The sequence below is a fragment of the Chiloscyllium plagiosum genome, chromosome 38, assembly GCF_004010195.1.
Source record: "Chiloscyllium plagiosum isolate BGI_BamShark_2017 chromosome 38, ASM401019v2, whole genome shotgun sequence".
In the NCBI taxonomy this organism is placed as follows: Eukaryota; Metazoa; Chordata; class Chondrichthyes; order Orectolobiformes; family Hemiscylliidae; genus Chiloscyllium; species Chiloscyllium plagiosum.
Window position 1 is genome coordinate 24,336,025 of NC_057747.1, and position 12,060 is coordinate 24,348,084.

Sequence of the window (12,060 nt, forward strand, 5' to 3'; positions counted from 1 at the left end):
TAGAGTGAGGAGGGGTAGGGGAGGAGGGTGAGAGGGAGAAGGGGACGGAGCAAAGAAGGGGAGGGAGCAGAGAAGGAGAGGAAGAGTAGGGAGAGAGATTGGGCAGGGTGGGAAGGTGGAGCTGAAGGGGAGAGGAGAGATGGGGAGGGGGATGAGTAGAGTGTGGAAGAGGGAAGAAGTGAGAAAGTGGGATTTGGGAGAGGGGGTGTTTTGCGAGCGAGGATGGGGGTAGGAGGGGACGTAGGACCAGGAAACAAAGATGCAAATGTTAAATATAGATCATAACAATTAAGAAACTACGAGAACTATACAAAATAGAACCCAGACTCAAATACAAGGGTGATTGAAAAATAAAAGATTAAGAAAAATTTCATAAATAGGTAAATGATTGGCTTTTGTAAGCAGACATAAGGAACAAAAACAGAATTCTTTAAGACTCCTGCACATCTCTATGACTCCTTCACCTTGACCATCTAGATGATTGATATTAAATGGGTGTTCCATCCATTATTTATAAAGATGGTGAGTGTATTTAAAAAAAAGTAAATGAGACTAAGATAGTTGGGATCCAAAGATTCCAAGAGAGGTTGATGAGGAAACAATGGAACATTTTGAGCATTGGAACAGTAGAAGGTCACTTAGCCCTGAGTGTTAGCTCTGCAGTTCAGTGAGATCCTCGTTGATCTATGACTGGACTCCATATACTTCGCCTTGGTACATATCTCTTGATGTTATGGGCTGACAGAAACCTATCAATCTCAGAATTAAAATCAACTGATCTAATATAAATTGCAGAAAAAAGTTCCAAATTTTCACCATTCTTCACCTGTATGAGTGTTTCCTCACTTCTGTCACAGAGGATGGCTGAGGGTTTGAATCCTGTTTTGTCCGGTGTTAAAATCTGAATTCAGTAAATATCTGGAATACAAAGCTAATCTAATAGTGCCAATATGAATAGTATAGTAAAAACCCATCTGCTGTCCTAATCTGGTCTGGCCTACATGTGCCTCCAGACCCACAGTAATGGGGATGGCTCTCAACTGCCCTGTGGGCAATAAATATTGGTCTAGGCAGTGATGTCTATATCCCAGGAATGAATGAAAAAAGTCCCAAAAGCCTTAGTTTTAGTCTACACACTTTTCCCGAAGCTCTTTGCCAAGTGGGAATGATTTTCCCAATCTCACTTCTCTGTTCATTTAGGAGCTAACAATGTTGATTAAACCACCTGCTCATCCTTCTAACTTCCAAGGGACACATTCCAAGTTTGCTTATTCCTTCTTTGTAATTAGCAGCAGGTACACCGACATTACGCTCTCTCCAAAGTCAATGTGAACCTTTTATTCGTTCGTTGGCCAGACCAACATTTATTGCCCAGAGGGCAGTTAAGAGTCAACCCCATTGCTGTTGATCTGGAGTCACATGTAGGCTCGACCAGATAAGGATGGCACTTTCTTTCATTCAAGGACATCAGTGAACCAGATGGATTTTTCCAACAATCGACAATGGTCGTTGTTAGACTCTTAGTTCCAGATCGTGAGCTGCCAGAGGAAGTGGTGGAGGCTAATATGAATGCAACATTTAAAAGGCATCTGGATGGGTAAATAAATAGGAAGGGTTTGTAGAGATATGGGCGGGGTGCTGGCAGGTGGGACTAGATTGGGTTGGGATATCTAGTCGGCATGGATGAGTTGGACTGAAGGGTCTGTTTCCGCGCTGTACATCTCTATGACTCTATTTCTACAGAATTCAAATTCCACCATCTACTGGCAGGATTAGAACCTGGGTCCCCAGAAAGTTATCTGGGTCTCTGGACTAACAAGCTAGCAATAATATCATTAGGCCATTACCTCCCCCTTAGGTCTGTTACCCAGAATGGCTTGCTGTAGCCTGAGCCTGGTGATCAGGGTGGGCACTGTGGTATGGCACTGGGAGAGCTCTGAACTGGCAATTGCATCAACTTCGAGGTGAAACCTTGAGCTCCTGCTGTTTCATTTGGGACACTCAGAGGGAGGCCCCTTGTTGTATCCAACACCGCCCAGTAAAAGGAACAACAAACGACCCTTTTAGCTCAGGTTTGGTGGGATCTTGCTGTGCACTGAATCGTGCATGCACTTATTCATCCAACAATGACAGCGTCTCAAAGTAATTAATCATTGAAGATGCTTATGACAGAGAGAGAACAAGGAAACAGGACTCACTGGGACATTGATAACTGCACTACTGACAGCTTGTTTATAAACAGTATGAATAATGCAATATTGATAACACAAGGATCGCTTTTAAGAGATTGAGACCCTGTCAAATTCTGCAGCTACAAGGTTCTCCTTCCTGAGGGGCATCACTGAGGAAATTAGCCGTCATAACTAATTTTCACTTTGTCATAATAACAAACTCACTTTGTGACCATTTGTTCCACAAGACTAGTCCAACCTTCAATTTAATTGGTCTGCTCTGAGACTGTGCAGATTCATAGATCAGTCTGCACTAACAATGATGTGAGCACAATCAGAGATACTTTATGATATTTAATTGTTCAATTATCTTTTGTCTAGACAACACAGACTTTGTGGCTGTGTATATATTCACACACCACACTGACATGTAATCAATAATTCAGATACTGAGATTTCTCATCGTAAGCCGAGCAGTGTATTTAAATCACATCTACCTAACGTTCATACAAACACACTGATAGCATTTACAAAGCACTCATCTTGTAACATCCACTGAATTCTAATAAAAAATCTGCTGCGCAATAAATCTCGTCAATGTTTCTGCACTAGAGGAAAATTAACAATCCATCAGGAAGTATGTTTACACACAACAATGTAACACTTTTACTTGTCACATTTCTCTGCCATATAACACATGAATAAAGTTGGGTGACTCCAGCTTTATTGAGACATAAAGCACATAGTAGGGACTTGCACCAGCAGCAGGAAGGTGAATGCCTGACCTCTTACTCTATTTCAGATGATTTTGACTGGGGAAATAACATTGGACAGGATACTGAGAGCTCTCCCTGCACCTCTTGCTATAGAGCTGCGGGACCTTCAATATTAAACCAGCCGGAACAGCTGATCCGGAAGGACTACAGCTCGGTCAATGCAGCGCCAACTCAGCGTGGACTGAGTGCTGATGTCTTGAGGATGGGGTTTAAACCAAATCCTTCTGACTGAATGATGTGGAGGTGCTGGTGCTGGACTGGGGTGAACAAAGTCAGAAGTCACACAACACCAGGTTGTAGTCTGACAGATTTATTTGAAATCACAAGCTTTCAGGAAACTTCACCTGAGGAAGACACAGTGCTCTGAAAGCTTGTGATTTCAAATAAACTTGTCAGACAATAATCTGGCGTCGTGTGATTTCTGACTTCTGATTGAAGCCTGAGAGATTTTAACATGATCATGGGTGTCAGATGAAGGCAATCAATCTCATTTTTGATTTTAGATGTCCACTCAAACTTCCCGGATTACATTCAGCGACATGAAGGTGTTACAGGTAGAGGAATTGCTTCCTTTTGTTCAAACCCTTCTATGGTCTGACTCCTGCCCAGGGTCCACAAACTTCTCCAACCACACAACCCTCTGACATTGCTGCGCTCTTCCAACTCTGGTCTCTTGTACATCTCCAACTGCTTCACAATTGGGGGCCATCCCTTCTGCTAACTGAGCACTAAACTTTGGAATTCCCTTCCTCCTCATTTCTCTCTCTCTCTGTCTCTTCCTTTAAATGCTCCTTAAAACTGACCTTTTCCGCAAAGATTTTTCTCATCTTTTCTAAAGACCCCTCACGTAACGTGCTGTGAAATTTTGTTTGGTAATGCCGCCATGAACAAGAAACAGGAGGAGGCCACTCGGCCCTTCAGGCCTGATGCACTGTTCAATAAGATCATGCTGATCTCGGTTTAACCCCGATGTGACATTCCTGCATATCCCCAGTAATAGAATCCCTACAGTGTGGAAAAAGGCCCTCCAAGTCCACACTGACCCTCTGAAGAGTAACCCACCCAAACCCATTCCGTATTACTCTACATTTACACATTAACCTACACAACCCTGAACACTATAGGCAATTTAGCATGGTCAATTTGCCTAACCTGCACATCTTTGGACTGTGAAAGAAAACCAGAGCACCCGGAGGAAACCCACACAGGTATAGGGAGAATGTGCAAACTCCACACAGACAGTCACCCAAGGCTGGAAATGAACCCAAGTCCCTGACACTGTGAGGCCACAGTGCTAACCACTGAGCCAGCATGCTATCTATAATCTCTCATCTCCTTGCTTGTCAACAATCTATCGCCCTCTGCCTTAAAAATATTTAAAAGTTCTGCATCCACTGCCTTTTCAGGAAGGGAATTCCAAAGACTCTCAACCCACTGAGAGAGGCACTTAGGGACATTTGACAGCTGCTGAAGAAAGGCACATTTTATCAAAGCTTTTATGTTTTGTACTCGTCAGGACAATTCTCAAGAACACCAGTGTAAAGGAAAGACATTTTGTATTATACAAGAAAAACATTCTGATATTAAGCAGGTGGACTCTGATTGGCAGATTTGTTGCCTCAATGGCAACATTCCTCATAGCAATGCCTCTATCAATCATAATCCACTTGCCAAACAATCAGCACTCTCCTCTATACAGCATAAATGTAATTTTTCCTTTAGATTGGCATTCTTGAAAACTGTCCTGATGAGTGCATGACAAAACACTGACAGAATACGTCAAGCTTCAACAATACCCAAGCTCCCCTAGAAAAAGCAACATTTTGCATAACTAAACTGGCTAAATAAATGCAATATTTTGTGATGAGTGACCATGAATTCAACAAATCTGCAGATTATTAATGAAAATGAACTGTGCATAGCACATAACAACACAGCCACGAGAACATCTATTTCACATGGTAGGGCCTTAACTCCCATGGGCAGTATTTAATACAAATGGTGGCTGTATCAGTGCATGTAACAGCGCTGGTGGAGGGTGTGAGTGCCCATTTTTGTGTCCATTTATTTTAAGGAGTACAGTTACTACCAACCACAAGGGAACAAGCTGCATTTGGCAATAAGTAAAAGGCAATGTCTTTGTAGTGATTGGAACAAGGTTGCCCAGATGGATCTCATTGACTAGGAGATCCCTGACTGGGGCTGTTAACCTGGACCAGAGAGCCCTGGCTGACAGATATAAACATGAGTCTTTGCTCTCTTGTGGCACAGAGGTACTGTCTCTACCCCTTGAACAAGAGACCTGGGTTCAAAGCCCAACTGCTCCAGAGATGAGTAATATGATCCCTGAACAGGCTGGTCAGAAAAACAGGTTGTACAAACAGGAGTCTCAGAGAGGCTCCTTATTCTAGGGACTGATCCTGCACAAACTGGTCACAGCCCATGTACGGTTCATGTGCAAAAAAAAAGGCTGACGGGATACTGGACTCTGTGCATTTATTTCAGTACTGTAGGCTGAGGGAATGTGAAACTCAATCCCCCTTGGGACACTCTGCAATGACATTCTTGATCTTCCCTTTGTTGACGCGTATTTATAGCATTCTAAGATGAACAAGGAGACTTCCTGGGATTGACTTCCCATCAACATTTTGAAATATCTGGAAGAAATCACTTACAATGTTGTCGGCACAAAGCAGCCAGGAAGATTCTTTATCCCAGAGCTTTGGTTACTGCTGTTTAGTTAAATTGCAAGCCATGGGCAGACAGGGGATGGCATGAGATCAGGCAATGGAACAGGCACACATTAAAGCCATTTATAGCATTGGAAGGTGCTGTGAGTCTCATTCTGTCAACATGCTGAATCTTATGCTGTAGTGAATTATAATTTCTGGGTCACTTCAGCCAACCAGCCCAACCTCAGAAATATTTACGTTGGGCAAATAGAAAACTAAGGCCCTCGGCCATACAGCTGTGCTGGGGTTTCGGGGTCATGGATGTATTCAGGCTGAAACATAGCAGTGATTTCACTGCACACTTCCCAGAGTGAATTCAAACCCTCACGCACACATCGTGGGAATGGTAAAATACTTACTGTGATAACATCTGTGTCAACGGGTGACATTTCAACCACATTGGCTAAGTATGGTTCATCCTTCCAAATGGGACGATTATCATTTATGTCATGTAGAGTTATATTCACCTGAAACAATTCGCAAAATGTCTTAAATCAGCAAAGTATATGAAAGAGACAATCCTTCAATTATTCAAGCCCTTGTAAAATCGTTCTCTTCTGAACTCTTGGTGAGGTGGGATTGGGTTAGGGTTTGGGTCAGACATTTTGGAACTTCTCAAATGTTACAGCTAACTTGCAACTGTTGTAATATCAAGCAGGAACAATTCTTCACTCTCTCCTCCCTGTTTTGTGTTTTGTCACTGTCTGATCGTGTTTCCTTTCCCAAGGTGGTGTTGCCGAACTGCAAGGATGAAGGAGTGTTCTGTCTCTGGAGTCAGCAGATTTTACCCTTTAATACAGCACTAAGCAAGTCCCGAGAGTGTGACAATGTGGTCTGTGGCTTCCCTTGGGCCCAGTCTAGTACCTCATCAAACAGAGCTCCAACTAACCAACAATTCACCAGTGGGGTTGTTTCAGGTTTCACTATGAGTCTGTAACCTGGTGATCCTGATCGCTAAAGAACATGCCCCCAATTTGTGTTCCATTAGCTCCGATGGAACGGAAGCTGGGACAGGGTGAAATGCACTCTGCCAGGTTACTCCCCAAGTTGGAAAATTGAAAATGTCCAAGTTGCTGCTCCAGACTGATTTGTGGGAGAGGTTTCACATCTCTCTCCCTCTGCAGTGCAGCCCCATCCCTTTATAGGCTTGGGGAGCTGATCTTTGGGTGTATAAACTCAACTAATTAACCGACACTGAATTAGTGATGTCCTTGGGCTAACTTTTGTCTTGCTCAATGTAATGATTGCAGCTGATGGAGTTATTGTACTAGTCAAATCCCAGAGTGAAATCTGGCTGATAGACCAAATGTTTCATTTTTGCAGTTGGTTAATATAGTGATTAGTCACTGAAACACACACACAAGGCTGCAGACGATCAATAACTACAGAAGTTTAGGACATAAAAGAAATAAACAAACAGAATGATATACATAGGACGCTCAGAAAGATCTTAGCACAAACATCAAAACAAGTTTATTTAACCGACCATTACAGAGACATAATCCCAGAGGACTATCGCCCCTATCTTGGCTTAATGTTACTTTACACAATTGATGCTTTCTAGTTTGTTTCTCGTGAACTGTGCAGACAATTTTATGAGCTCAATTTTCTGGTTTTTTTTTGGCTAGGTCTGAGTTCCATCACTTTTTTGGAGGGTGTCTGTTCACGCTGCTGAATGTTGTCCAATCAAATTAGCCTCATTATTAATGACCTCATTCCCACGATGTCTCTCATGGTGGATTTTTACCCCATCTTACCATGTGCTGTTCCGCAAACACCTCACCACACTAGACCCAAAACGCTAACTCTGCTTTCTCTCTCCACGGATGCTGCTAGATCTGCTGAGTTTTCCCAGCAACCTGTTTTTGTTTCTGATTTCCAGTATCCACAGGTCTTTATCTTGTTCTGAACAAAATTAGGCCTGTTTTCTGCAGAATTTACAAGGTTAAGGAGAGATCTGATGAAAGTCTTCACGACATTAACAGGAAAAGACAAGATAGACAATGATAAAGTATTTCCATTGGTTAGGTAAAAACAAGGACTGCAGATGCTGGAAACCAGAGTCTCGGTTAGAGTGGGGCTGGAAAAGCACAGCAGGTCAGGAAGCATCCAAGGAGCAAGAAAATCGACGTTTTGGGAAAAAAGCCCTTCATCAGGATTAGGCAAGTTTATTCCTGATGAAGGGCTTTTGCCCGAAACGTCGATTTTCCTGCTCCTCGGATGCTTCCTGACCTGCTCTGCTTTTCCAGCACCACTCTGATCTAGCCCCTATTTCCATTGGTTGGAGATTCTTGAACCTGGGGCAGAGTCTGGGAATTAGGGCCAGAGCATTCAGGAGAGATGTTAGGAAGCACTTCCACACACAAAGGGAAGGTAAATAAAAACAGAGAGAATAGGTGCAGGAATTGGCCATTCGGCCCTTCATGACACTCAGGTCTCAGAGTGGTGCTGGAAAAGCAGAGCAGGTCAGGAAGCATCCGAGGAGCAGGAAAATCGACGTTTCGGGCAAAAGCCCTTCATCAGGAATAAACTTGCCTAATCCTGATGAAGGGCTTTTTTCCCAAAACGTCGATTTTCTTGCTCCTTGGATGCTTCCTGACCTGCTGTGCTTTTCCAGCCCCACTCTAACCGAGACTCTGGTTTCCAGCATCTGCAGTCCTTGTTTTTACCTAACCAATGGAAATACTTTATCATTGTCTATCTTGTCTTTTCCTGTTAATGTCGTGAAGACTTTCATTCACTATGATCATGGCTGATCATGCAATTTCAGTATCCCATTCCCACTTTGCAAACCCCAGATCCCTTTAGTCACAAGGGCCACATCCAGCTCCCCCTTGAATCTATCTAATGAACTGACCCCAACAGCTTCCTGTGGGAGAGAATTCCACAGGTTCACAACTGAGTAATAATTTCTTCCTCATCTCAGTCCTGAATGGCTTACCCCTTATTTTTAGACTGTAATCCCTAGTTCTGGACTACCTAGCATGGGGAACATTCTTCCCTCATCTAGCCTGTCCAATCTCATCAGGATTTTATATACTTTTATGAGATACCCCTCCTCATTCGTCTAAATTCCAGTGAGTACAAGCCCAGTCAATCTAGTCTTTCTTCATTGTTAGACCTGCCATCCCGGGAATCAGTCTGGTGAACCTTTGCTGGGTTTCTTCAATAGCAAGAATGTCCTTTCACAAAAACTTCACTCAAAACTGCTCACAATACTCAAGGTGCAGCCTCATCAAGGCCCAGTATAACTGCAGCAAGACATCACTTGTCCTACACTCCAATCTTCTCACTATGAAGGTAAGGATGCCATTAGCTTTGCTCACTACCTGCTGCTCCTGCACGCCAACCTTCAGTGACTGTTCCACCATGACACTCAGGTCTCGTTGCACCTCACCTTTTCTTAAACTGCCACCATTCAGATATGATGTGGAGGTGCCGGTGTTGGACTGGGGTGGACAAGGTCAGAAGTCACACGACACCAGGTTATAGTCCCAACAGGTTTATTTGAGATCACGAGCTTTCAAAGCGCTGCCCCTTGGTCGGGTGGAGTGGAGGGAAGCGCACAGGCACAGAATTCTGGTGTTGGGTGACTTCCGAATTTGACCATTCAGATAATAATATTTACATTATAAAGTTTGGAACTCTCGTCCAAAAACGGTAGTGAATGCTGGATCAGTTGTTATTTTAAATCTAAGAGAGATAAATTTTTGTTAAGCAAAGGTATTAAGGCTCATGAGCCGAAGGTAGGGATATAAAGTTAGGGCATAGACCGGCCATGATCACACTGAATGGTGAACAGATTCGAGGGGATGAATGGCCTACTCCTGTTCCTATGTTCCTATAAATGCTTCAAGGTGTACCTAGGTGACGTAATAAGATGCACATTTTCCTTCTCTTTAATTATATTAAAAGTAGCAACATGTCTGGTTTCATTCTCGTTAATGACTTCTAGTTTCTCAGGAGCATTTGTGTATCGGTCTACATCTGTCCAACTAGACAAAACACCCTTGAAAGGACCTTGTGATTGCTATCTCTTTGAAAGCCAAAAGCCTCCTGTAGCCCTTGCAGCAAAGTAATGCCCAGGCTCTGACTGATTGTATCAACCCTGAAGATCTCTCAAGCAGAGCAATCCATGACAGGAGAGAGAAACTGCAGGAGAGTTCTACAATACAATGACAGAAGCCGATTGGATTCAAATGGTTTATCACTATCCTCAACAATGGTTCCCGTGACAACAAAGTTTAGTCAATTTCAGTTCTGGTCTTTCTGCTGCAGTTATCGTGAATAAGAACAAAAATACCCTGGCATATCAGGAAAAAGAAAACTGCTTGCAAGCTTTTGAGGGCCTTTGATGGAAGGCAGTGGTGTAGTAGCAATGTCGCTGAGCCAGTAATCTAGCTCAATGCTCAAGAAACGGGATTTCAAATCCCACAATCACACTGGTAGACTTTGTACTGTTTTAAGGGGTAGCAGATTTAAAACAAATGAGAGGAATTACTTTGAAAGGGTTATGTACCCCTAATGTATAGTGGAGCCTGGATTCTGAAAAAATTAAGTAGGAGATAGACAGACAGACTTCTATTGAGCTATGGGTTAAGGGAAGTGGATGGGTAAGTGGAGTTGAGGCCAAGATGAAATCAGCCATGATAGTACTGAACAGCAAAACAAGCTTTTCGGGCTGTATGGCCTACTCCTGCCCCCGATCCTCAATCATACAATCCCTACAATGTGAAAGCAGGCCATTCGGCCCATCGAGTTCACACGGACCCTCTGAAGAGCATCTCACCCAGACCCACTCCTTCCCTACCTAGCCTACATAACCCCAGACACTATGGGTAATTTAGCATGGCCAATCCCCCTGACCTGCACATCTTTGGACTGTGGGAGCAAACCGAAGCATACGGAGGAAACCCACGCAGATACGGGGAGAATGTGCAAACTCCACACAGACAGATACCCGAGGCTGGAATCAAACCTAGGTCCCTGCCGCTGTGAGGCACCTTATGTTTGGATAAACTTTGAAAGTACGTATAATAATCCGAGTGGAATGTTTTTCGGCTGCACTTATTATTTCATAGCAGAGGATGCACACTTACAATCCCCTTATCAACAAGAAAAAGTTGGGAAAAGTTTCTTTGTAAAGCAGAGACTAACTTTGAGGAAGGAAGTGATGGAAAGAACTGTTTGACAGCATTTTATAAGATTCTGAGATGAATAGGCAACGTTGCTCCAAGCTAAGCACTTAGTAGGACCTGAAAGGTTGGGATTATGGACACATGGATCAAAAAAATAAGCTTCCAGCAAGATTTGAGGTTGAAAGCAGAATTTCTCTGCCAAGACATGCATGAATAGTGATGGATCCAGTTAGAGCAGTCAGCTCTGTTCTGATTTAAAAATAAATGATCAGCTAAGAACTGTTGTAAAATAAGCAATATAAAACAGAGGGAGCAATTCTAAATAGGGTGCAGGAACTGGGTGACCTGACAGTTTGATGTGCGCAAATTGCTTTCGGGCAGCTTAGACTGAGAAAGCAGTTAATAAGGTTAATGGGATCCTGGGCTTTATAAAGAGGGCCACATAGTAGAACAAGAAGGAAGTTATGGTGAACCTTCATAAAGCAGCAGATTGGCCTCAGCTGGAGTATTCTGTGCAATTCTGGCCAAGTGAAGGCTTCAGAAGTGACGCAGAGAAAGAGTGGTTCCAGGGATGAGGGACCTCAGTAACATGGATGGTTCAGCGCAGCTGGGGTCACTTACCTGAGAGAGGATTTTATTGAGTCATCAAATCATTACAGTGTGGAAGCAGGCCATTCAGCCCATTGCATGCACACCGGTCCTCCAAAGTGCTGCCCACCCAGACCAACCTCCTTACCCTAAAACCCTGCATTTCCTAACCTGCACATCCCTGGACACTATGAGGAATTTCCCATGGCCAATCCACCCTTACCTGCACATCTGTGGACTGTGGGAAGAAACTGGATTACCTGGAGGAAACTCATGCGGACACGGGGAGAATGTGCAAACTTGAAGTTGAGAGGCGACCTTATAGATGATTGTAAAATAACAAAGTGTATAGATAGAGTTAATGGTAGGTGCTCTTTCCCTAGGATGGAGGATTTCAAGTCTAGGGGGACATTTTTAAGGTGAGAGGAGAGGGATTTATAAAAGACATGAGGGGCAAATTATTTACACAGAGAGTGGTTTGTGTGTTGAATGAACTTCCTGAGGAAGTGGTGGATGTGGGTACAATTACAATGTTTAAAAGACATTTGAAGAGGAAATGTTTGGAGGGCTGTGAGCCAAAAGCAAGCAGCCAGGACTAGTTTAGGATTATATTTGGCATGGACTGGTTAGACTGAAGGATCTATTTCCATGCTGC

At 43.3% G+C, this 12,060-nt stretch overlaps 1 protein-coding gene across 2 annotated transcripts in view; it reads right to left on the reverse strand.

Moving 5' to 3' along the window:
- The window catches only part of cdh23 (cadherin-related 23), a 799,974-nt gene that overhangs the window by 344,829 nt on the left and 443,085 nt on the right, over positions 1-12,060 (reverse strand). For both annotated transcript variants that reach the window (XM_043679154.1, XM_043679152.1), the window contains exon 22: positions 6,039-6,146. In XM_043679154.1, the coding sequence (XP_043535089.1) occupies positions 6,039-6,146 (108 nt within the window). The remainder of the gene's footprint in view (positions 1-6,038; positions 6,147-12,060) is intronic.